Genomic DNA, 27507 nt, shown 5'->3' with positions numbered 1-27507 from the left:
TGATGGGCCGCCGCGGGTACGGACTGCTGGGCGCGATGGACCACCGGTCTGACCCAGCAGAGGCGACTTCTTAAGTTCACTCCCCCCCAAAGGCCCAGTGCATTTCTTTGAGAGAAGCAGATCTAGCTTCTGCAGCATAGAAACTTCCATAAAATAAAAATCATCAGTTAAGGAATTCAAAAAGTAATAAATATGGATCAGATTTGGTGTGGAGGAAAAGCTAGTTAAAAATCTGAGACATATTGAGTTAAAAAATGGGCCAAATCAGACCAGAAAATCCAGAGAAACAACCCCCCTCACAATAAATAAATAAATAAACCCTATGCATGTTTATGGAAAAAGCAGGTCTGCAAAATTGAAACTTTGATATAGTAAGTAAAACATAAGAGGTTAGACAACTGCTCTTTTCAAACTTTCTCTCCCTATCAGAAATACACACAGAGCCAACATACACACAATTTCATAAAGAAACAATTTTGTGTGCGCTGACTCCTTTGACAGCCAGACGTTGCAGAATCTGTACTATTTGACTGAAGGGGAAATTTGTACTTATCTGTTAATTTTCTTTCCTTTAATTCAGACAGACCAGTTTAGATGAGTGGGTTTTGTCCTCCACCCAGAAAATGGAGCCAGAGAAAAACAGGGATTAATTCACTTTCCTTACAGAGGGCTGGCTGTCTTCCTTATAAGGGGGCTGGTGCTGTCTTCAGATCCCCAGTTATCAAACCTAAGATTACTAAAAACAATTCTTATGTTTTGGACTTCTAAATCATCCCCAAAGCTAAAACTGGTGCAATCAAAATCATTTCATGGCCATTAAACCAGAAACAAGGAAACGCCTTTCAGATTGGAATACAACATACTCTGTTGTTAGCTTTCTGAATTTGTCAGAGCAGGAACCCTTGACTGCCAGGCTTCCATGGGTGAGTTATAGACTGGTCTGATGGGATTTAAGGAAAATAAATTAACTAGTAAGTCCAAATTTCACCTTCTTTATTGCTCATGCCAGATCAGTCCAGACAAGTGGGTGGGAGGATGTATGGTAAATCTAAGTACACCTAAGGTATTGAAACTCAAGATCTGTATACTTAGGCACCTAGAGTTCCCTCTGGAAGACTCATCGAGTCTAACTCTATGAGGACTCTTGTGCTTTGATCAAGTGAATTAGCTGGCCCTCTAGGACTTGCCAATTCTTGGTGCTGTGGTCTGAGGTGATCATCTCTTTGATACCTCCTAAAATTGATGTCTTAAAGACTACTGTGCCTTCTTAGGACAATCAATAAATACTTAACTCAAAATTTAAAAGGATCTGGACACTTACAAACATTCTAAATGAATGACAGTAATTTTTTTTTTTTAAATGCAGGGACCTATATGAGAAGAGGTCTGCCATTCTGCAAGGGAACCCCAATAATAGGTAGTCTTAGAGTCCTCTTTTGAGGAGATGAAGGCAGCCCCAGCCCCCTATAAGGGGAGTGAGGTCATCTTTGTGCTGTTTTTTTTCTCTGGGTCTGTTTGGGCTAGTCTGGCATGGATGATAAGGAACTACACAATCAGACAGATACATTAGCCACTAAACTTTACCTTCACCTGGTTGATCAGGTTGCCTGACAGTTTCTGAATATGCTCAAGACAAAACTTGACTCCAGATGGACTGAAAAACACAACACTTTCTGGAACTCCCACCTCCATGAAAAAAATTAATAAAAAGAAAAGAACAATATTTTTGGCATAATTTATTCTAGTTTGATTTTAAACAGGTTACAAATTAAATTTTATTAGTAATCTCTGCATAAAAAGCATACTATAAAAACAAAGTGACGATTGTTATGACAACTGAGAAAGTAGAACTGCCAAGCTCCCTGTAGCCAATAAAAATCAAATACCCTTTAAAATGCCTGCATTTGTCATGATTTTTTTTTTTGGGGGGGGGAGGGCAGAGGCATATAACGAAAGATTAGGTTCTTACGCTAATCTTCTTTCTTGTAAATCCACATTTTATTCTCTTGTTGTTATCCTCTACAGATGTTCCTGGCTGCTTTTCAACTATCTGAGGTCTAGCACAGTGATGAGGTATGAAGGGGAGGGGTTTAAGTCTCTGAAATTTTCAGGCTTCCTACAAAGTGGGTAGAGGGAAATAACCCACTGGCCCCAGAATAAAGTGGGATTGTAAAAGAATGGGGATTTGAATGAGGTTTAATACTCCTGGTTTTGGCAATGACTATAATATCATCATAGCGTATATTTTTTCTGATATCACTTGAGCTGGATATATATTAACATGACACGCCATAGAATAGGACTAGTAAACAATTTCCATTATGATGAGAGAAGGTGAAGAAAGGTCAGCTGAGACAGAAGGTGGCAAGATTGAGAAGCATCCATGAGAATGAGAGGTACATCGATGAAATGGTTCATGAGGCATCAAAGATTTCCAGAAGTGGGAAAGAAAAGGCTATGTTAAGAGAAGACAGCTTGGCCCAGATTACAGAACACTGCAAGATTGGTACTGTGACTCCCCCCACCCTTGAACTGAAGAACCAGTATGCTGTCCTGGAAGTGGAGGAGATGAGAGCATCCCAGAGAGAGGAAGGACCAAAGCTTGAAATCCCAAAAATTGCTGGATCCATGACCACTAGGAGGTGTAAGGTAGTGGCTGTTGTCAATTCCCTTCTGAGGGGTACAGAAGAGTCCATCTGCAGACCAGACGTGATGTCCCTGGAGGTATGCTGTCTGCTTGGTGCCAAAATCTAAGATGTTACGGAGAGATTGCCAAGACTCATCAAGCCTGATGACTATTATCCAATGTTGCTCATCCACGCTGGCTTTAATGATACTGCCAGGTAACCCTGCGACAGTATCAAAAGTGACTTCGTGGCTCTGGGAAAAAAGGTGAAGCAGTCAGATGCGCAGGTGGTATTTTTGTCCATCCTCTCTGTCGAGGGTAAGGGCCAAGTCAGAGAAGCATACATTCTGGAGATGAATGTGTGGCTAGGTGGATGGTGTTGTCAAGAGTGTTTGCTGGACTACAGGATGATTTTCCAAGGGCTGCTGAGCAGGATTGGTCTCCATCTATCAAAGAAGGGAAGAAGTGTCTTTGACGGCAGGCTGGCTAATCTACTGAAGAGGGCTTTAAACTAGAAGTGATGGGGCAGGGTGAGTATAAGCTTGGGTGAGTATAGTATAATGGCAAGGTGAATATAAGTATAATGCTTGAAATATGGAAAACAGGATTCTGAATCTAGAAAGGTGAATTGGATATAGTGGTGATCATGGAGATGTGGTTCACGGAGAACCATGACTAGGATATAATTATACTGGGCTAGACAGGGTAGGAAGAAAAGGAGGGGGGAGCAAAGTTATATGTTAAAGATCATATTAAAGCCACACAATTGCAGGATCTGCAGGGCAAGGAAGAGACACTATGGATCAATTTGGAAAGAGGGAAGTAGCAGCCAGAGATTTAATAGTAGACATTTAGAATATATCTAAAAAAGGGGAAGTTTTACTAATAGGTGATTTTAACTTGCTAGATGTTGATTGGGGTATCCCTATTGTGGGGTCTTCTAGAAGTAGGGAGATCCTGGATTCTCTACAAGGAGAACTGTTCCAGCAGTTGGTAATGGAGCCCAAGAGGGATGGGGGTCATACTGTGGAGTCTGGTCTCTAAAAAAGTCCTGAGAGTGTGCCATAAACTTTCTTTTTTCCTACAAATCATTAGAAATGTGTTGAAAATCAGGTAGTTGGTTGTCATGAATATATTGATCATAATGAGACAAGTTCTGAACCAGAGACTTCATATAAAAAGTCATGTAGAAATTGTAACTCATTATTCTGCTGGCCAGCACTGAATTTTGAAAACTTCTTCAGCCAAATTTGTCCAATGTTCTTCCATCTCTGCCAGGTATGAAAGCATAGGTTCTAGAACTGCTAGCCTTCTTCAATGCAGATTTTCCAAGAAGTGATTGATGATGTTGTGGTTTGTCAAATCCTGGGCAAGACTGGCTTCCTTGGAGCCACAGGAGCTAGAAGTGGTGCAAGAGAAAGGAACCGACATGGGTTGTGTTTCGGTTTGTCTGCCTGCATCAGGGGTTCAACACCATCTGAATATGCATGTATTTTAAAATCTGGTCAATAATATAAATAAATGACAAACATCAAAAAGTATGCAACAAAAAACATCTACCACAATATCGAAAATTGTAGTAGTATGATTATGACGTCATATGATAATCCCTTTAGTAACAAATTTTGTTTGGTCATCTCTGCTCCATTTTTGTCTAGCATTTTGTGCGGAGTTCTCTTCTCCTTTTTTTGTGTACTTCTTTGGAAACATTATCTGTAAAAATTTACCTGTGAGAAATAATTGGTCAAGGATTTCTGGATACTGGGATGCTGAGCTGTTTGGTAAACAGTGAGGCTTTCCATAGAAATGTCTACAGTTGTAAAAAAAACAAAACAACACAGCTGTAAAAAAAAGCACATCGATTGTTTTAAAATGTTATTTAAAAATCTTTTTCTACATTAAAAGAAGTCTTTGATGGTTTAAATTCCCTACTGCATGTGAAGAAATAATATGCAGAAACTGTGAAATATACCTACGTCTGCAGGCTCAAAGGAGCAAATTCTATAAATGGTGTCCTGTTTGTAGGCAGCGGTAGGCATCCTACCGCTGTCTAACCAGCCAATCAGGACGCAACCCGATTCTCTAACCTGTAACATGGGCGTCAGTTAGAGAATCAGGTTCTTAGGCGGGCTTAGGCGCAATTCTCTATAGGACGCCTGTGTGCGATTCTGAGACTGGGCATCCTATACAGAATCTGGGCCAAGGAGTCTCTTCCTGCTCTGAGACAGGAAAGGTAATGTTGTTTTTCTGAACATATTTAAAATTTTGTTCCAATAGCCTAACAGTGATACAGCAGTAAATTAAATAATAAAAGAAAACCAAAAGCAACCAACTTTTTTCCTTTAATATATTTGGAAGCACTTCTCTCTTGAGGGCACCACAGGGAAAAAGAAGAGGAGCAGATCCTGATGTTTCTCCTACAAAATAAACAAAATGTCAAAACATTATCACAATTTTTTTTTAATGAATGGATCATCGATTGCCAAAAAACAGCATGGACTCTCTAGCATCTGGGGTGAAATCTCCAATTATGTCAAAAAGTTTGTGACTGATCTATTTTTGATCTATGTACCTATTAATTTTTCACAGCAACCTGTGACAAGGAGTTCTGTATGTTAACAATGCATTGCATGAAGAAACACTTCTTTTGTTGGTTTACTGTATATACTCGAATATAAGTCAATCCGAGTATAAGACAAGGTACCCTTTTTCCCTCCAAGAAGGAAAAAAAAGGTTGACTCGAATATAGGGAGTAATATTCATGTGCCCTGCCAGAATCTATGCCCTGCCCCCTCCCTACCCACCCTGCTAGGCTCTCTACCTTAAACCCCCTCCCCTTCCCAGGCTCTCAACCCTGTTTCCCCTCCCTCCCTGCCCTGTACTCTGTCCCCCTCTCTTCCAATGTCATACAGGCCTCCACTGGGCCTGCTGTATGACCTGGTAGGCCGGAACAGGAGGGATCCCTCCCGTCTCCTGTCCCGGCCAACTGTAATTTTTTTTTAACCTCCCTCCTTCCTCCCCCTGCAAATATTCTGTTCTTCAAGGAAGAGCAGCAGCAGCATGAAACAATGATAAACTCCTATGAGCTGGAACACTTCCCTTCTGTGCTTGGGGTAACTGACTGTACCCACATAGCTAGGGTTACCATATAACGCCAGAAAAAGAAGGACAGGTTGAGACAGCCAGGCTTTACTTCCATTGCTTTCAATAGAAGTAAAACCTGGATGTCTCAATCCATCCTCTTTTTTCTGTAGCCATATAGTAACCCTATATATAGCCATCTGGCCACCTGTGGGCAATACAGACCACCTGAACATGCAGATGTTTGACTGCAACCAAAGCTTGAGCTATAATGCCTAAATTCTGTCACAACTTGGTCTACATGACTATTTTGAGGATGGTGGGATCACTGGGAGATGGCTTTTAGATACCACCCACCCACTCTTTACAAACTAATCTTTCCTTCTCCAAAAAAGACTCTCTGAATGTTCACCAAATAACTTTTGAAGCATCAGGAATCAGCTCTGACATTTCACATAGATGTCCAATTACAAAATTACCCCTCGCCCCCATACCCACAGGAAAGCAGGTTAGCTTAGTGCTGCTTCTCAGTTGAAATGCCCTTTTAATTGCCCTGCTAAAATCTAAAAGAGCACAGGGGAATTCAAGCCCTTAGCTCATGCAACTGGAGGAATTTTTTTTCACTCAGAGAATAGTTAAGCTCTGGAACTCGTTGCCAGAGGATGTGGTAAGAGCGGATAGCGTAGCTGGTTTTAAGAAAGGTTTGGTCAATTTCCTGGAGGAAAAGTCCATAGTCTTTTATTGAGAAAGACATGGGGGAAACCACTGCTTGCCCTGTATCGGTGAAAAAGGACAGCATGACTCATTAATTAGCACAACCAAGGAGGAGGGCCCGCTATACAAAAACTTAGCTCAGAGAAATAAAACTCTGAAGAGGGAGAGGTAACCCCCTCTTAGGGAAAGAGTTTATCTTCCAATCATCGCTTAATCAATGTTAAAAGCGAGTCCAGCTCAAAGGTGTAAAAATGTTGTAACTGTGTATATGTCTCTTAATTGAAATACTGTATTTCAATTATATACAATTAAGAGACAATTAAGTATACAATTAAGAGACATATACACAGTTACAACATTTTTACACCTTTGAGCTGGACTCGCTTTTAACATTGATTAAGCGATGATTGGAAGATAAACTCTTTCCCTAAGAGGGGGTTACCTCTCCCTCTTCAGAGTTTTATTTCTCTGAGCTAAGTTTTTGTATAGCGGGCCCTCCTCCTTGGTTGTGCTAATTAATGAGTCAGTCTGTCCTTTTTCACAGTCTAGTATTTTTTCTGACTCCTAGTTACTTTGTCCCTGCTTAAGTGGAAACATAGTTGCCCTGTATCGGTAGCATGGAATATTGCTACTCCTTGGGTTTTGGCCAGGGACTAATGACCTGGATTGGCTCGATGGACCATTGGTCTGACCCAGTAAGGCTATTCTTATGTTCTTATTCTGTTTGATGTGTATTGATCTAAATTGCTTCCCTTTGAAATATTTAATTATGCAAGTCTTCTTTTGTTTTTTAAAATAAATCCACATTTTTTTATTCTCAGAACAGCAGATGATGTCACCAAATGCTCTACCTCTTTACAGTAATGCGATGCTTGAGAAAGCTCTGAACATCTACCACTATTTTTAACTCTCTGCTCACATATGTTCTTAATATTTGCAGAACTATTCAACCTGAATTAACATTTATCATTCAGGCAAGCAGAGAATGCTTCAGAATGCATAATTCCGAGTGACTGGGAAATTCTATTAGCTTGCATAAATACATTTACTAATACAAGTAATGCAGAAAATAAAACTGTCTTGGCCTAGAAGTTGATAACTTAACTGAAACATAATACTGTTGTACTTCAAATTTTCGAGTGCTAAAAGCTGGTGAAGTTGAAATGTTTCTCAAGGCTAACTGTACAATTAATAAAAGCTATACATTCTCAGAACGGTTAATGTAGCTGGTTTGGACAAGTTCCTAGAGTCCATAGTCTGCTGTTGAGACAGACATGGGAGAAGCCATTGTTTGCCCTGGATTGGTGGCATGGAATGCTGCTACTATTTGGGTTTTTGCCAGGTACTTGTGACTTGGATTAGCCTCCGTGAAGATGGGATACTGGGCTAGATTGGCCATTGGTCTGACCCAGTAAGGCTATTCTTTTGCTCCTTATGATAACGGTGCTGTAATTACAGTTCTGTGACAGTGCCTGCCTGTCAGCTTTTCCTGCAGCTGGAAGAGATGGAAAGGACTTTCTGCCTCAGAAACTTCAAATAATGCCTGCAAACCAGGACATCTTCGGGCTGTCAATTGGACCGACTCCATCCGAGACCTCCACCCCCATGGAACCTCGAAGTGTGACAGAGGGACAAAATATGCAGCTGGTTCCTTGATACCCTTAGTGTTCTTACTGAGGGCGCCTACAGCCTGTGCACAAGCCACTGAAAAATTCAGAAGGCAAGCTGGCTCCTAGAGGAACGGACCCTGAACCCTGAAGAAGTACACAGCAGGCTGGCTCCACAGGACCACCCAAAGGTTTGCCCTATGAGCTGCAGTCCGATTGCATGGAACCTGTGTCCTCTCCCAGGCAGAGAATCTCCAAATTAGGGTCTCAGGGCACCAAAGCCTCAGAAAAACAAACAAACTTATAACTGAATATAAGAAAAACTAAGCAGAGCAGATCAAAACACCTCTGCACAGTTCACTTGCAGAAGGAAAAACTGAAAGGGGGCTCTCCATACTTCTGCAAAACCCAGTTTGCGGGAATGGATTGAACACCCAACGTAGAGACTCCTGAGCAGATGCAACAGAATAGTAACTAGGTCTCATTGCATAAAATGGGACCTGTGCTAAAATAGCACAAGTTGTGGAAAAATAACACTCTTTAACGGTTCCCCATATTGATAACTTCTTCCTCCCCCTCCCCAAAGTGATGAAAGATTAGTAGGAAACAGATTCATGCAAGATACTTGCAAAACCTGGAGATGGAGGGGAACATAGAGGTAGGAGGAGGAAATGATGAGCTAAAAGCTTGACAGCATCCCACCAAAACTGAACACAACACTAGAGGAGATGTAATATAAAATTTTACAAAAGGCTCATATCACCAAAGAAAAAAGGGTAAAGTTAAAAAATGTGGACATATGGGGAGTGTGGAAAGTAAAATTCACTTGGGAACTTGTATACACTTCTTAGAATGCCTTAACCTGGAACAATTGTAGGAAGGGGCACCACAGGTAGGAGAACCAATGGTGCAACAGTAAGTGGAGTATGTATGCATTACTTTTATTAAGTGACATCATGCTATTACAGAATGCAAAAGGTGCTAATAGTTTTGCTCCTGGTTAAAAAGGTACCTTTTAAGCATTGGATGAATGAGGATCCCCCTCCCCCATGTATCTAATATAATAAAGAGCTAGCCGCGCGTGTGCACTTCTATTTGCGTGTTCCGTGTGCTGTAGGTCTGTGGCCGAAGGAGTGCGCATGCGCGCTAATACGTCACCAGCCGATCATAGGTCCGTGGCAAGCAGGAGAGCGGATGCGCAGTTAGGGCCCACACTGGAGCGCTGTGGCCGACCCAGGGTCGTGGGAGATGCGCTGCGCAAAGTGCTGCACACGTACTGGAGGGGGAGGGACATACCGGTTGTGCACATACCGCCACAAACCTCCCTCCAGCGTTGGCAGCCGCATCACGCTAAACAGGCTGCTTCGGGCTTTCTCCTGCAGTTGAGTCCCTCTGCCGCGTCACTGATGACGTCATCAATGACGCGACAGAGAGACTCAACGGCAGAAGAAAGCCGAAGCAGCCTGTTTAGCGTGATGCGGCTGCCAACGCTGGAGGGAGGTTTGATATTAAAGTCATCTTGCTGGGAGAGAAGCGTCTGCCTCGGGTGCTTCAGGCAGCAGCAGCGTTTACAATTCGCTGCTGTTGCTGGCTTCAGGCCTTCCTCTCTGGCCGGTCCTGCCTACTTCCTGTTTTCATGAAGACCAGACTCTTTCGGGCCAGAGAGAAAGACCTGAAGCCAGCAACAGCAATGAATTGTGAATGCTGCTGCTGACCAATGAAGTAGTTAAATGAGGAAAGGGAGCAGAGGGGGAGAGAATGGCTTGGAGGGAAGGAGGAAGGTATGCCAGACCAAGGCAAAAGGAAGGAGGAGATGGAGAGAGGCCATATGGGAGAGAGAGAGAGAGAGGGCGGACACTGGATGGAAAGAGAAGAGAGGGGCAAGACAGAGGGTGAACAGTAGATGGAAGGGGTAGAGAGAGGAAGACACACCGCATGGAAGTGTGGAGGACAGGGGGAGCAGAAATACAGAAAGCGGCTAAGGAGAGAGAAAAAAAAAATAAAGAGAGACACACACACATATATTCTAGCACCCGTTAATGTAACGGGCTATAAGACTAGTAAAGATATAAGCAACTGTAAAATGAGAGATGCTGGAGCAAAACCAAAGCTGAAATGGCTTCACTATTAATGGTTATGGCACCAGTTTGCTTAACAATAAAATGAAGACTGCAGTGACTATCAGTCTTTGCCACGGTGGGAGGAGGGGAGGGATGACTTATAGGAGTCTTATAGGGATGACTTATATGAGTGTGCTGTATGTGAACGAGTGGTAGTTTAAGCATATAGGGGAAACAAAAAGGCCCATGAAACAGATATACAATGTTAAAATCTATCAGTGTATAATGCTGTTGAGTTATAGTGAGTACGCATTGCTTACAAGTCATATTACAACTTGTTGCTCTGCTTACTGTTGCCTGTTCCATAAGGTGCTTGAATTATTTTACAATGTTTCTGAATCAGGATTAATTTTTGTTTTCGTTTCTCTGCTACCAAAACAATTTAATATTTTGCTAAATTACATATCTCAACATTCAACTTTTAACAAAGTTCAAGACCTCTTACCCCATGTTTCTCGGTTCATAGACAAAACCGCAGAAGACAAAGGCGCGCGCTGAAGAAAATGACAGTTTTTAGGGGCTCCGACGGGGGGTTTTGTTGGGGAGCCCCCCCACTTTACTTAATACAGATCGCGGTGGCGTTGTGGGTGGTTTGGGGGGTTGTAACCCCCCTCATTATACTGTAAATTTAACTTTTTCCCTGTTTTTAGGGAAAAAGTGAAGTTTTCAGTAAAATGTGGGGGGTTACAACCCCCCAAACCCCCCACAATGCGGCGTGATCTGTATAAAGTAAAGTGGGGGGGTTCCCCCCCACACCCCTCCTAAAACAGTTATTTTCTTCGGCGTGCGCCTCCGCACTGCGCTCAGTTGTTGGCACGCGCTTTTGTCTTCTGCGGTTTTGACCTGACACCATGTTTCTCCCCCTAGCACCTGGTCTTCTCACATCATACATCCCCTCCAAACACCTGGAGGATGCTGAACATGGTCCTGTTTGAAGAGGCACCCTTGGACTATGGCTTCTCCAACTTTATGGTCTCCCCCAGTCTCTGGCTTTAGCAGTAACTCTGACAGAGGCACAAATGCCTGAAGGGGCAGGGTAGGGGGCAGCAGGTAGTGGTGATCTGAGGAAAAATGGAGCTTGAACCGGCATGTTAAAGTTGGCACAGGGCAGGTATAGGGATGAAGCCTTTGCTACACTCAGTATTGGTCCTTGAGGGCCAGAGCCCAGTTGGGTTTTTAGGATGCATATTCACTGTGGAAATCCTGAAAACTGATTAGGTTGCAGACCTTGAGGGCTGAGTACCCCTGCTATAGGGGAAGCATGCTTAACACTTTGGAGCTCTCGGCAGAGGGCTTTGGAGGTGCACTTAGACATGCCTCCACAATAGAGAATTGCGCAGGGAAAGAAATCAAATCTGACCCTGCTGGAATCAAACCCGTCTCCGTCCATCCCCGCAGGAATTGAATCCATCCCCATCTGTCCCCGTAAGTAATCTCTTCTGTCCTCCGTAAGTAATCTGTTCCCATCCTCATGAACTTCAGAAGTAGTTACTTAATTTAATTATGCTACTGAATTAGAGATTCTGTAGAGACCCATTTGCAAATTTGGAAATATGAATTGGGAAGAATATATACTTTATAAATGGGTATCTGCCAGATCCTCTAATGTAAATATAAAATATAAATACTCCAGCTGATGAGGACTCTCAAGCTATGTCAGCTTAAGACTTCCTTTGAAGGTGGTCAAAAATCCTTTTTACCAAGCTTGGCAGGCAGCAGCAAAGTCCCTAAGCCACAGATGCTGGCACCTCAATGGCTCAAGAACGCTGCCAGCAGCTGCTACGCTTGGTAAAAGAGAGTTCCTGAAGCGCAAACAAAAGGTTGACCCTTAATGCTCCACAGAAATAAAAATCTAATAAAAACAAAAAACACTGTGGAGAAGATGATGTTCAAGATTTAGGCTTTGTTAAAAGTTCAATCCAATAATCCACAAAAAGAAATACCTAGGACCCAAAATGTTGGAGACTTTGGATTATTGGATTGAACTTTTAATAAAGCCTAAATCTTGAACATCATCTCCTCCACAGTGTTTTTGTTTTTAAAAGGGAGTTCCTGCCACCTTTGGAGGAGGTCCTGTTTGTGGTGCTTGGGGGTTCCCACCAGCTACAGCAAAGGTCAGCAAATATTTCAACACTGGAGAAAGAAAAACAGAAATTTCTGTTAAACACAATACAAACATATCTACTACCGTATTTTCGCGGATATAACGCGCACCCGTGTAAAACGCGCACACGGGTATAGCGCGCAGAAATCACGATGATATGTACAAAAACTTTGGTATACCGCGCTCACGGGTATACCGCGCATGCTGCCCGACGCTCCTTTCGCCCGCCCTGACTTTCTGTGCGCTGTCCCGACTCTCCGTTTACCCCCCTGACTTCCGTGCACTGTCCCCCCTTGAAGGTCTGTCCCCATCCTGAAAGCCTGATGCCCCCCCCGACATCCGATACATCCCTCCCCCCGAAGGACCGCCGACTCCCCAACAATATCGGGCCAGGAGGGAGCCCAAATCCTCCTGGCCACGGCGACCCCCTAACCCCACCCCGCACTACATTACGGGCAGGAGGGATCCCAGGCCCTCCTGCCCTCGACGCAAACCCCCCCCCCCCCAACGACCGCCCCCCCCCAAGAACCTCCGACCGCCCCCCCAGCCGACCCGCGACCCCCCTGGCGACCCCCACACCCCGTACCTTTGGTAGTTGGGCCAGAAGGGAGCCCAAACCCTCCTGGCCACGGTGACCCCCTAACCCCACCCCGCACTACATTACGGGCAGGAGGGATCCCAGGCCCTCCTGCCCTCGACGCAAACCCCCCTCCCCCCCACCGACCGCCCCCCCAAAGAACCTCCGACCGCCCCCCCAGCCGACCCGCGACCCCCCTGGCGACCCCCACGACCCCCCCACCCCCCTTCCCCGTACCTTTGATAGTTGGCCGGACAGACGGGAGCCAAACCCGCCTGTCCGGCAGGCAGCCAACGAAGGAATGAGGCCGGATTGGCCCATCCATCCTAAAGCTCCGCCTACTGGTGGGGCCTAAGGCGCGTGGGCCAATCAGAATAGGCCCTGGAGCCTTAGGTCCCACCTGGGGGCGCGGCCTGAGGCACATGGTCGGGTTGGGCCCATGTGCCTCAGGCCGCGCCCCCAGGTGGGACCTAAGGCTCCAGGGCCTATTCTGATTGGCCCACGCGCCTTAGGCCCCACCAGTAGGCGGAGCTTTAGGACGGATGGGCCAATCCGGCCTCATTCCTTCGTTGGCTGCCTGCCGGACAGGCGGGTTTGGCTCCTGTCTGTCCGGCCAACTACCAAAGGTACGGGGAAGGGGGGGGTCGTGGGGGTCGCCAGGGGGATCGCGGGTCGGCTGGGGGGCGGTCGGAGGTTCTTGGGGGGGGCGGTCGGTGGGGGGGAGGGGGGTTTGCGTCGAGGGCAGGAGGGCCTGGGATCCCTCCTGCCCGTAATGTAGTGCGGGGGGGGGTTAGGGGGTCGCCGTGGCCAGGAGGGTTTGGGCTCCCTTCTGGCCCGATATTGTCGGGAAGTCGGCGGTCCTTCGGGGTGGGGGTGCGAGTGGTCCTGCCGGGGGGGGGGATGTATCGGACGTCGGGGAGTCGGCCGGGCAAGAGGGCTTGGGCTCCCTCTTGCTCCGATCGTGGATGCGGGTGCGGGTGGGAGCGCGTGCGAGCGGTCGTTCGGGGTGGGGGTGCGAGCGGTCCTGCTGGGGGGGTGAATCGGGCGTCGGGCAGGGTGGGAACTATGTTTTAAAACTTTTGTATACCGCGCTCAGGCATATAACGCGCGAGGGGTATGCGCGGTACGTAAAAACACGTATAACGCGCGCGTTATATCTGCGAAAATACGGTATATATACTATATCATCCAAACCACCTCTACCAGGCATAGAAAAACACCCCCCCCCCCCATTCACTTACCCCCCAATCAAAGAAATAAAAAGGAAAAAACTATACAACGGACTACTGGCCACTCAGGCAGCGAAGATAGACAACCAAGTCTCCAACCTATTGACAACAACCCCAGACTACAAGATGTTCAGAAAGGAAATAAAAACTATACTCTTCAAGAAATCCCTTAATAAAGCTTAATACCATGATAAAGCTTAACCCCCCTCTTACCATCCCCTCCCTAACCCCAGATCCTACTTTTCCCTCTCTTGGAAACCTTCTCTGATCTAACGTTGTAACCCTTCTTCCATAACTCTTTTTGTAATCCGCTTTGAACTGAAAGGTAATGGCGGAATAGAAATCTGTAATGTAATGTAATGTAATGTAATATACATTTCCCAAAGCTAACATATTTCACTCAATAAATTCGGTTTTTTTTACCTTTGTTGGCTGGAGATTTATTTTTCTATCAAGTTGGTTCTAGTTTCTCTTTTTTCTGCTTTCCTCCCGTCTTCTGCAAATTCTTCTTCAAGCGGTTGCTGTCCATTAGTTCCTCTTACCATGGTCCAGCATCTCTCCCTTTGTCTTCCCTTCCTCCCATTGTATAGCATTCTCACTTCCTTCTGTTCTGGATCCATCACCCTCTTTTCCCCCTCCCCACCCCTGCACAGCATTTCTTCTTCTCTCCTCCACCCCTATGTGCAACATGTCTCCCTCTCTCTCATTGTCCACCATCTGCTTTCTCCCTCTCTCATTCCCTTCCTTGCTGCAAAGGGAGTGAGGAAAGAGAGGGATCCGGGATGCATCTCTCCAACTCCCTCTACTGCCACGTCCAACATTTCGCCCTCTTTCATCCCCTGGACCCTGTGCATCTTTTGCCCCTGCCCACCAACCCCACCATTTCTCCATAACCCCTCTCTAGCACCATGCAACATCTCTCCTTCCATTCCCTCCACCACCATGCCTAACATTCCTCCCTCTTGAATCCATTTTCCATCTGTTCCACCCTTCTTTCTCTACCACAACATCCAGTATTTCTCCCTCCCTCCTCTTCACCACCATGTCCAATAATTGTCCCTTTCCCCATGTGTACCATTTCTCTTTCCCTCCTGCTCCATGCACTCATGACAACCATTTTCCCTTTCTCTTCCCTCCCCCACCAGAAGTATCTCTTTCCCTCCCTTCCCAACTCCCTCCAGCCTGTGCAGCATCTCTATTTCCCTCCCTTGCTACCTTTCCAGCCTATACAGCATCTATTTCCCTCTCACACACCTCCAGCCTGTGCAGCATCTCTCTTTCCTTCCTACCCTCCCCAGCCTGTGCAGCATCTCTTTTCCTTCCTCCCAAGCCCACTGCAGCATCTCTGTTTCTCCCTCCCCCAGCCTATTATAGCTTCTCTGCTCCTCTCCTTCCCACCCCCAAGCCCACTGCAGCATTTTTATTTCTCTCTCTCCCTCCCACTCCCTCAAGCCCAATGCAGCAATTCTGTATCCTGCTGGCAGCAATTCTTCCTACACACAGCCAGGGCTGACACGGAAAGCTTCACTCTGACATGTTTTGCCTTCCGGGTCAGCTGCCAGTAGCGTATAGGAGGAACCAAGACCAGCTGCCTGTTGAAGGCTAGAGAGGAGAGCTCAGGAGGTAACTTGCAGGAGCCCCAGAGGTACCTTTTCCATCCCTGCGGGATTCCCGACAGCCCCATTTCCATGCAGCTCTTTACTCCATACCCTTCCATCTGTTCTACCAGGAATGCATTTCAACTGTTACTGTAGCAGGCCAACATGACTGCTGAGGTCACACTGTCTTAGAAGAGGATTTCAGAGGTGAGTAATGCACGCCTTCATACCACTCCCACTTTGTCTGCTGGTGTCCTTGATATCACAATGAATATGGTAGGGTGCACATATGGGCTGCTGCATGCATGCACACCCTTAATATAGTGACAGAACATTCAAAGATTCTTCTCTTGGTGCCTGCCAACTTACTTGTGCAAATGTATTCAGCTAATTTTTCTGCATTTCCAGACCCTTCCCCTTGTGGAGTGATACCAATTGTTTTCACTGCAAAAAGTAAAAAAAAAAAATGAAAATATCAGAGCAGCCATTCTAATGAAGCGCCCAACCACCTTACAATAGCATTGTCAAGCCTTTCCTTTCCATTAATCCCCTAAGTCCCTTTTCCCTCCAAAATGTGTGCATACAGTACACCAATGCCTCTCATGTACAATCCTGTTGCTGAACAGCAGCAGTCTAGGTCATCTTAAAGTTTGAGCACTCCTTGATAGAGCACCTTGGATTATTGACCGGTAAGGAGAATTACAGACACCTCCACTGTGGGGTCAATGGAGCAAGCTTTTGTTAGAATAAAGCAAGCATTATGGCAGTATTTTGCATGCTGATAATTCTATGTATATAATTACAGTAAAACCTTGGATTGCGAGTAACTTGGTTTGCAAGTGTTTTGCAAGACAAGCAAAACATTTTATTAAATTTTAACTTGATATACAAGCAAGGTCTTGCAATGCAAGTACATACAGTACACACACATCACAACTGAGCCAGCCGATGGTTCTTCTCTCTCTAACACTGCAAGAGTGTAGTGACTGTTCTAAACAAGCAAAGTCTTGCAATACGAGAACATACAGTATACATGTGTCACATCATTACAACTGAGCCGATGGTTCTTCTCTCTCTGATGCTGCAAGTGTAGTGACTGTTCAAAATGAGCGAGGTCTTGCAACTTAAGTAAGTATAGTATTTTGGATTAAAGTTTTTGGGTTGTGGAACGAATCATCTGAGTTTCCATTATTTCTTATGAGGAAATTTGTTTTGAGCATGCTTCTGGAACGAATTAGGCTCGCAAACCAAAGTTTTACTGAATATCCAAATAGGACCTGTGCAAAACTTGTGTGCTACTCTGGGAAAGCACACTGGATGCATGCAGATATGGTTTGAGCTAAGAATTTCTAGAGTTATGCAGAAGTCAGAGCAGAGGAAAACAGACTTGGCACACATCTGTGCATGTGCTGGAATGCTATTTTGTAACATTTTTTGCAGAACCAATATTTACTGTATGTGCAAAACAGCATTCCAGCACATGTGCTCAGGCCTGTGTGCAAGGCTCTTCTAGCTCACTTCCTCTTCAGTTCAATTTTCTTTAACTCATGCTGTTCAAGGAGACTGTGAGAAAAGTTGCAGTACAGTATGCTTATAGGAAAAAGACGAAAGGAAATGCTACAGTAGAAAAAGCTAACCCTTCTAAGCTTCCTCAGACATGGCGTTAAAATCCTGGCATTGTAAAACCGTTACGTTTTCAGCATCTGCACGAAATAGCCAATAGCCACATTACCGTGGTTTTAAATATAATGTGCACTGGCATCTAACACAAGGTTTGCTCCTGCACAAACCTTTTTTGCATTTGAGCACCCACAAAAACATCTGTGTACATAAAGCCATGCTAATGCTGCCCAAAGCTTTCCACATGTCACTGCATCAGCTCCTCAGAGGGGATCCACACACATCACACCTGCAATTTTCTGCAATCACAACCCTGGTAATGAAGTGTACTTATACTATGAGACCTCTGTTGGTAAATGGGTTGAAAAAGAAGTTAAGAAGAGATAAATGTTGCACCTCACAGCTATTACTGCCTCTTAGGAAGAACTAAGAGCAACATGTACTTTGTTTCATACCACTTACTGTGTAACCTAGCACAAAGCATCACACAGGAGATTGGTGATTACTCTTAACTCCGTTTAAATATTTAGGCTGCTTGGTGTTAATGCACCAGGTTCAACACAAATACAGCATTAAAGACACCAGGGAAGTAATGACACACAGCATCCAACAGGGCCGCTGTTAAATATTTAGGAATTCTTATTGATTCACAATTAACATCTGATGGACAAATTTCTTCAGGACTCTCAGAGAGCTTAGGGCTCTTAGGGCTACATTCACTAACCTCAATTGCGTGGCCGATCCGTGCAGGCCCGACAAATTCCCAAAACAAAAAAAATTTAAATGAGGGCGATTGGAGGAACGCCCGCCTCGACCGCACAGATCGCTAGTGTGCGATCCTGACGCATGCACAGACCAAATTAACAAATAAAGAATTCTCCAAATGACATGGGGAACTAAACAGACTATCATGCTTTGCCCCGAGTGCTCCTAAATATTGTTGGAGCTGGAGAGTCAGAAAGGACGTTAGCGACTGGTCCCCAGCAGTCGCTTCTTGGGTTGATTGGGCAGCCAAAGTCGGTTTGCAAGATTTCTTTAGTGAATCAGGTCCCTGCCTACTTTGCATGCCATTCCTCTCATTTGCATGCGCGGATCGGCAGAGAGGTAAGTGAATCGGGCCAGAGTAAAATCAGGTCGCAAACCGATCGGTACACGATTGGTTTGCTTAGTGAATCTAGCCTTTAGAAAAGGACAATTTTGATACTCTTCTACAAGCATTTTTCTTACCTAAACTAGATTATGGGAAATCTGGTTTACACAGGAGTACCTATCAGGAAAATTAAAGCGCCTGCAAACCCTCCAAACTGCAGTAATCCATTTGCTGGGTAGAATCCATCTGACAGAGCATGTGACCCTTCTATTTCTAAGATATCAATGGCTTCCTATAAAGTTTAGAGTAGATTTTAAAAATACTGCTGTAGTAAATGGCTGGAGCAACTTAAGGAGGCGTTTTGTTTGGATGCGCAGCAGGATATCCGTTTGCGATGCCATCATAAGTTTTTACAGGAGTCACTTCCAGCTTTCGATTATTCTTGTTTGGCAGATCGACTTCACAAGTATTTGCTTATGATATCTAAATTAGGCCTCTTGGTGTCTCTCTTTGAGATTAGCTATAAGATCGTGATGCGGTTTTATTACTTGCCGCAGAGAGCGCACCGGATGGCGATTTGTGAGAACTCTGCTTGCCTTAAATGCCATCAGCAGAATGCCGCCCTGGCCCATATGTTCTATTCTTGCCCATTGATAAGATCATATTGGGGGACATTATTGCAACAGATATCTGCATTGTGGAAAGTATGCTGTGTCTTGTCTCCTATAATCATTTTTTCTCTGTGTGTAGTAGTGGCACCTGTACCGAAGGGTTTACAAGTCTTTTTTAAAATCAGTGCTGTTACTGGGAGTCAAAGCGATATTGACTCGCTGGTTGGACAGCCAAGCTCCCACATTGGACCAATGGTGAGCTTTGGTGATACAGCATATCCAGATGGAGCAGCAGAGACTTGGAGACCTTAAGGGGTCACAAATTTCATTTCACATGGGAGTCCTTTTGAAGATCGTTTGCTGAATGTGTAACTCACTGCTCTTTGTCTGTCATGTAGATGTTTGATGATGAACAAATTCTGGTTGTTGGGATGGGGGTGTTGGGGGAGGGCTTATGGTTGTAGTTGGCTTGTATGTTTCAATCTGAAAATGTATTCTTATCTTTGTATGTTGGTATTGCACTTGCCATATCAAAATAAAGTTTTTAAAAAAACCCAAACCAAAACTACGTAGTATTGGCCCATAGAGCATTGTTTGAACTAAAGCCTCCTTATCTTTTCTCTTTGGCAATACTGTATGCCCTGACATGTATATCCTGGACATACAGATGATTCAACTGGACTCTACAGACCTATCTTTTCACTTGTGTATGCTGGACACCCTGCTGGAAACTACAGACATATTTTCCCATAGCCAGGCCCAGACTGTTTGCAATACTAACAATGATGTTCTTGTTTCCCTGCTGGGAAGATATCCCTTCAAGGTTATCACTGCTGTATGACTTCATAAACTTCATATGTCAGACACCCAAGAAAGCCATAAAACTTTTATAATGAGCAAGGAGCTCTGCTCATGTGGGTGTAACGAGATGAAAGAACTTGGTACCAAGCCATGGGTTTCCTGTCTCCCAACCAAGCTATGGGAACCAGACAGCTGGATTGTTGAAAGGCCATCTCGTTGCCAACTTTTCATCTTACAAGGACACCAACTCGAATATGCAATGAATTGTAACACCTCTAATTAGCAGCTGCATGTCTCCGTGCTGAAAGAAGAAAATTCAGCAACAGTTCTCTGTTTCTGCAAGGCCCCCCTTTTACTGGGGGGGGGGGTTGTGGAGGTGAGAGAGAGGCGTGGACAGATGGGAAGAGTTAGCTGTACATTATTTTTATGTACCAATAGGGAATTACATAACCAGAATTCGGGGATGGACTTTCTTGGGACAAAGGAAGAATTGCTCTGTATAAAAAACACATGTATTCTAGGTAAAGCCAGAGAGATTCATTTACTTATGCTGCGGGGAACTGCTAGCCCCCTGCTAAGCATATGGGTGCAAATTCTTCTCTCCATTGCATATTCTGAACTAACAATACATTTTTTAGATATGTCTTTGCTGCTTTAATACTTATAGTTTTTATATTAACAATAAACAAATATTGTCTGTTTTGGAAGATACAATGCTGTCTTGTAGTTATTCCAATGAGGTAAACAAAGCAGCCTTTTATCTCAGCCCTCAATAGATTTCTCAGCTAAGACCCAGATACACAAATCTCTTGACACCGTGGTAAAAAATAATGTGCTGGGAGCGAAACAACAGCATGCAAATTATATGCATTATATGCATGCTATTTGTGCAGAGCATTGCCGGTAAAAGGGGAGAAACTATTAATGGTGCTTGCTCAGAAGAGAGATCGCTAGCACAGCAGCACCTGCCTGCCCTGTCAAAAAAAAAAGAAAAGAAAATGCAACTTCTGTCAAAAAAAAAAAGCAGCCCCTGCTCTCTCTGTCTGCCAGTTCAGCTGATTGGAACAGGAGAATCCCTGATCAGATGAGCTGGCAGGAATCTTGGGGAGTCCTGTAGGCTCAGCTGATCAGGGATTCCCCTGCCCCTATCAGCTGAACTGGCAGGCAGGGAGACCAAGGGTTGCATTTTTTAATAAGCACAGCTGTTGTGCGTGTGTTACTTATGCACATCACCTGTGCCCATTAAAAAAAAAAGTTGCAGGTTCCCCTTGCTGGGACCCTGCTCCCCCCACCCCCTGTACTTTATAAAAAAATAATAAAAATCAGCGCGGAAGGGATGCCCACTCCCTCCTGCTGCAGGGCCGGGACCCCTCTACCTTAATCCAAAGATCAGCAGGAGTGATGCCCAATCTCTCTTATCTCTAGGACCACCACTTCAAAATCACAGCCCTGCCCTTTCCCAGGCATCCTGGGATACAATGGGAGGGGCCTAAGGCAGGGATTCACCAGAAAGGGGAAGGCCAGCCACTTTCAAGAGGCGGGCCTGCTGGTAGGAGGGAGTAAATCAATCCGTTCATGCAAGACGTTACCTCGCAAGTCTGCCCCACTTCATTCTACGAGCATTAGTAATGTTGATTTTTATGGGTCCTCAGAGGGCCACCATGCACTCAAATATATCTCATAGTGTGGGGCTTTATGCACCCTTTCGTCACTGGACCTATATTTTTATATCTCATAAATGCTATTAACTTAACTTGAATATAAATATGCTAAAAGTACTTAGCTTAATGACGCTAGTCGGGAGGGTAGAAAACATCAGTTGTCCAACATGTTTCGCCCAAATGACAGGGCTTTATCAAGGCTCCCTCTCCCTAGAAAAATAAAAAATATATATGTATTTTTCCTATATGCCTAGCTTTTTACCATATTACTTATATTAGGTGTACCATATTCATTATAAACTTTCAGCCTCTTACCGTTTGAAATCATATTCTCCCTCCAATGCGTCGGAGACGAAATGGAGGTCACGCTTTTAGTCAGCTGTTTTATACGTATACACGACAACCACGTCCCATACTATTGGGGACGTCATTGTGTGACGTAGAGTTTGTTAAGCTTACTATTCCCCTTTAATACTGTTTACCAGGTTAATTATACCAGACTGGATTCACAAACGTCCCCCAGAACCTAAATCATATTAATGAAGCCCATTCTAATTCATTATTTAATCCCTTAGGAACCACCGTGTTCAGGCGGTAGATCCAACGCTGTTCAGAAAAGTTTAACCTCCCCTCCCAGTCACCCTCCAGCTCTTTATCACTCATACACTCTATCACTCTCCATCTCAAATGTTGAATTTCATGGCCTTTCTCAAGCCAGTGCTGGACTATAGGGGCCTGCAACGTCCTGGTATTAATGCAAGATTTATGTTCATTCAACCTTATGTTAATCGCCCGTTTAGTTCGCCCCACGTACACCAAGTCACAGGGGTAAACGATAATGTATACCACCTTGATCGATTTACATGTCGTGTTTGACCTGGCTTTTACTGAATATCCTGATTGGGGGTCAATCCATTTCGTACCGTAGGGGTAAGACCATAGGTCAGGCCCTTAGGAAAGTAACACATCCAATAGAATATGCTGAGCACAACAAATGTCACCAGTGCCAATGGTGTGATCTTACGCTGGAGGGGGCTCAATGGATTGACCCCCAATCAGGATATTCAGTAAAAGCCAGGTCAAACACGACATGTAAATCGATCAGGGTGGTATACATTATCGTTTGCCCCTGTTACTTGGTGTACGTGGGGCGAACTAAACGGGCGATTAACATAAGGTTGAATGAACATAAATCTCGCATTAATACCAGGACGTTGCAGGCCCCTATAGTCCAGCACTGGCTTGAGAAAGGCCATGAAATTCAACATTTGAGATGGAGAGTGATAGAGTGTATGAGTGATAAAGAGCTGGAGGGTGACTGGGAGGGGAGGTTAAACTTTTCTGAACAGCGTTGGATCTACCGCCTGAACACGGTGGTTCCTAAGGGATTAAATAATGAATTAGAATGGGCTTCATTAATATGATTTAAGTTCTGGGGGACGTTTGTGAATCCAGTCTGGTATAATTAACCTGGTAAACAGTATTAAAGGGGAATAGTAAGCTTAACAAACTCTACGTCACACAATGACGTCCCCAATAGTATGGGACGTGGTTGTCGTGTATACGTATAAAACAGCTGACTAAAAGCGTGACCTCCATTTCGTCTCCGACGCATTGGAGGGAGAATATGATTTCAAACGGTAAGAGGCTGAAAGTTTATAATGAATATGGTACACCTAATATAAGTAATATGGTAAAAGGCTAGGCATATAGGAAAAATACATATATATTTTTTATTTTTCTAGGGAGAGGGAGCCTTGATAAAGCCCTGTCATTTGGGCGAAACATGTTGGACAACTGATGTTTTCTACCCTCCCGACTAGCGTCATTAAGCTAAGTACTTTTAGCATATTTATATTCAAGTTAAGTTAATAGCATTTATGAGATATAAAAATATAGGTCCAGTGACGAAAGGGTGCATAAAGCCCCGCACTATGAGATATATTTGAGTGCGTGGTGGCCCTCTGAGGACCCATAAAAATCAACATTACTAATGCTCGTAGAATGAAGTGGGGCAGACTTGCGAGGTAACGTCTTGCATGAACGGATTGATTTATGATAGTACTCTTCATTCAAAATATAGGTGAAGTAAGTGCCTAGGTTTTCATTATATGGTAGGAGGGAGTAGGCATTTCTCCTGTCAGATTTTCTACAAAAAAGATATGGGGTTGGGGGGGTGTCAGGGGTCCTGGGCTGGTGGGGGGGGGGTCCCTCAGGCAGGAGGGAGTGGGCATGCCTCCTGCCAATCTGCAATTTAAAGGCAGGGGGTTGGGGGGCATATGGAGGTGTCTTGAAGGGCTTGGCGGGAGGAGGACCGGAGGTGAATTGTAGGGGAGAGATTTTTTTTAACTGGATGTTGGGGGCTTTTACTGGCAAGGTCAGCCACCATAGCCTTACTTTCCAGTCAGTGCTTGAGCCAATCAGTGCTCAGGCACTGACAGGAAAGTAAGACTATGACAGCTCAGACCCTGCCAGTAAAGTTTGCACATGAAACAATGCGTTTCCTTGCTGTGCATTACAAGGAGTGCTCATTAGAATACTAATGAGCTCGTTGGAATGCATTAGCATAGGATTCTCGATGGTTGCTACAACCCTTTTGTGCATTGGCAGGAGTGTTTCCTTGCAAGACTGGTTAAAACCAGCCTTACTTGCAAGGAAAACCTTTTTGTGCATCAGGTTCTGACTAACAATAGGATGGTTTTACCCCATATTTCTCAAGCACATTTGGCATCTACTGGGGTATGTACATTTGTTTATGTGACTCGTTTTCTAAAATAGTTTGCCAGCAGCACTATGGAAAGATGAATCATTAAAAAATGTTATTGAAGACTTTTTATTTTACATTTGGCATTTGGTAAAGATTTATGGACTTTATTTTAGAGAGAATAACTGGAATGCTTTGGCTTGAATGTGTGAACTGAATATTTTTTACAGTTAATTAAACAAAAACAATCTTATATTAATGGAATTCCTTTCTATCTGTGTTATGATTTATATCATCCCTGTAAACTGCTTTGATCTTTGGTTTAGCTAAGTGGTATATAAAAAGTGTTTTTATAAACATAAACCACAGCAAAATGTACACTGTTTTCTACCTGTTACATTTTTTTATATCAACATATAAACCTGTTTCTGAATTTGACATCCAATGTCTGCTTCTGAGGGTTTAATTCTGGCTGGTTTTGTATTTTTGGTCTTGTACCTCAAGGGAATTTACTTATCCAAAGTGATATAATATGAATAAACACTTTCACTGAATCACTTTGCTTTTCAAAAACAATATCATGTCAATCAACTAGTAACTGAAGTTATTTAGTGAGCACTCAGACCCACAGCTGAGGTCCCAGTGAAAAAATCACGGAGCAGTTGTTTTGAGAGACCATCATCGTTGTTCACAGTCTCACCCACCATACAACAGCTAAATAACATCAAATAAGATGGTAAAACAAAACCAACTTAGCTTTGAATGGCGTGGATAATCAATGTAACTGCTCCGGGCTCCTCCTTTATTCATACGACTGCATACATTACACATATACTGTCGACCCCCCAACCTAGGTCTGAGTGTTCACTAAATAACTTCAGTTACTAGTTGATTGACATGATATTGTTTTTGAAAAGCAAAGTGATTCAGTGAAAGTGTTTGTATTTTTGGTTTCAAACATTCTCTCTCAGATATTTCCACACTTTTGCATAATAAAGCATGTGAACTTATTACACTACCATCATCTGTTCTTTAAAAAGCATCTTCTCTTGAGCTGTTTGCATTGTGTTCATAGTTAAGAAAGAGATGAATAAATCACCAGACAAGTTTCTGATGGCAGAGAATTCCTCAGCAGAAAACTGTCATTTAAAACTGTACTTGTAACAGAGAAGCAACTCCCAAAAAATTCAATTTCCATTTCTTCAGACAAAAAATAAAAAGATCATGTTTTGTTATATGTACAAATCCACTGTATTATCACAAAGGAATATTTTTTGCATTCTGCTGTCTAAATACAACTCAAAATGCATTAACGTGGGAGCTTGTTTCATTGAAGAACATATGAAAGAATAATAAATATTCAAAATATTAATTAACCCTTTCAGGACCAAGGGACATATTTGTCCCATAACTTTAAAATCCTATAAATTTTGATTGGGATAGTCTACAGTTCTAAATTTGATATGTACGGATTCCATATGATACTGCCTTTATGTAAACAAACTGGTTCCGACATTCATTCATTAGCGTCGTTGCCAGATTGACGAGAAGATTCACTTGCCACACTGACCATAAGCCAGAAGTTTGATTTAAAAAAAAAAAATAATGATATTTCACAAAAAAAATCAATTTTTTGGCATCTGCAAGCCCTTTTTACCATAAAAATGTCGTCAAAACCACAAAAATTGGCCTACGATCCTTATGGTCCTGAAAGGGTTAAAAGAAACTAGAACAAGTCTTGATTCCATATGTGCACGCACCCTTTCACACAGCAAACATTGGGAGACACGGTCCTTGGAGTTGCTATTCATTTTCCAATTCCCCATCATCAAACGCCTAACAGACCACACTCTTAGCTCAATCACCAAAAAACTTCAATAGAGCTTACCAAAATCTAAGTCTGGGTGTCATCGTAGACAGTATGATGAAACCTTCCACCCAATGTGTGGTGGCGGCCAAAAAAGCAAACAGGATGCTAGGAATGATTAAAAAAGGGATGGTTAACAAGACTAAGGGCTCCTTTTACGAAGATGCGCTAAGGTTTTTAGCGCACGCACAAAATTACTGCGCGCTTTAGCTATAGCGCGCGGTAGCTGAAAATCTACCGCCTCCTAAAAAGGAGGTGGTAGTGGCTAGCGCGCTTGGGAATTTAACGTGCGCTATTGCACGCATTAAGGCCTTGACGCATCTTTGTAAAAGGAGTCCTAAGAACATTATAATGCCTCTGTATCGCTCCATGCTGCAACCTCACCTAGAGTTTTGCATTCAATTCTGGTCTCCTTATCTCAAGAACAATATAGCGGCACTAGAAAAAGTTCAAAGAAGAGCAACCAAGATGATAAAGGGGATGGAACTCCTCTCGTAGGAGAAAACACTAAAAAGGTTAGGGCTCTGCAGCTTGGAAAAGAGACGGCTCGCCATATCCCATAAAAGATATAGCGGAATTAGAAAAGGTACAGAGAAGGGCAACAAAAACGATAAGAACATAAGAATAGCCTTACTGGGTCAGACCAATGGTCCATCAAACCCAGTAGCCCATTTTCACGGTGACCAATCTAGGTCACTAGTACCTGGCCAAAACCCAAGGTGTAGCAATATTCCATGCTACCGATACAGGGCAAGCAGTGGCTTCCCCCATGTCTTTCTCAATGACAGACTATGGACTTTTCCTCCAGGAACTTGTCCAAACCTTTCTTAAAACCAGCTACATTATCCGCTCTTACCACATCCTCTGGCAACGTGTTCCAGAGCTTAACTATTCTCTGAGTGAAAAAATATTTCCTCCTATTGGTTTTAAGAGCACTTCCCTGTAACTTCATCGAGTGTCCCCTAGTCTTTTCGTAATTTTTGATGGCGTGAAAAATCGATCCATTTGTACCCGTTCTACTCCACTCAGGATTTTGTAGACTTTAATCATATCTCCCCTCAGCCGTCTCTTTTCCAAGCTGAAGAGCCCTAACCATTTTAATCTTTCCTCTTATGAGAGGAGTTCCATCCCCTTTATGATCTTGGTTGCTCTTCTTTGAACCTTTTCTAGCGCCACTATATCTTTCTTGAGATAAGGAGACCAGAATTGAACGCAATACTCCAGATGAGGTCGCACTATGGAGCGATATAGGGGCATTATAACATTCTTAGTTTTGTTAACCATCCCTTTTTTGGCTGCCACCGCCACACATTGATAAAAGGGATGGGATGATTTCTCTACGAGGGAAGGCTAAAGTGGCTAGGGCTCTTCAGCATAAAGAAGAGACGGCTCAGGAGCGATATGATACAGGTCTATAAAATACTGCATGGAATGGAAAGGGCAATGTTAATTGTCTACTCTGTCCAAAAACACTAGGATTAGGGGGCATGCGATGAA

General features: G+C 43.8%; 1 protein-coding gene across 7 annotated transcripts in view; it reads right to left on the bottom strand.

The window, feature by feature from the left end:
* UROS (uroporphyrinogen III synthase) overlaps positions 1-27507 on the bottom strand; it is a 51862-nt gene that overhangs the window by 1958 nt on the left and 22397 nt on the right. For 4 of the 7 annotated variants that reach the window (XM_033940745.1, XM_033940744.1, XM_033940743.1 and 1 more), the window contains exons 6-9: positions 16026-16100; positions 4960-5043; positions 4354-4436; positions 1585-1686 (exon numbers count right to left, since the gene is read on the bottom strand). In XM_033940745.1, coding sequence (XP_033796636.1) covers positions 1585-1686; positions 4354-4436; positions 4960-5043; positions 16026-16100 — 344 coding nt within the window. The remainder of the gene's footprint in view (positions 1-1584; positions 1687-4353; positions 4437-4959; positions 5044-16025; positions 16101-27507) is intronic. The other 3 variants (XM_033940746.1, XM_033940748.1, XM_033940747.1) reach the window with 3 other exon arrangements.

This window comes from Geotrypetes seraphini, chromosome 4 (assembly GCF_902459505.1).
Source record: "Geotrypetes seraphini chromosome 4, aGeoSer1.1, whole genome shotgun sequence".
Taxonomy (NCBI): domain Eukaryota; kingdom Metazoa; phylum Chordata; class Amphibia; order Gymnophiona; family Dermophiidae; genus Geotrypetes; species Geotrypetes seraphini.
The sequence above is the reverse complement of the archived record's forward strand: the minus strand, read 5'-3'. Positions and strand labels throughout refer to the sequence as shown.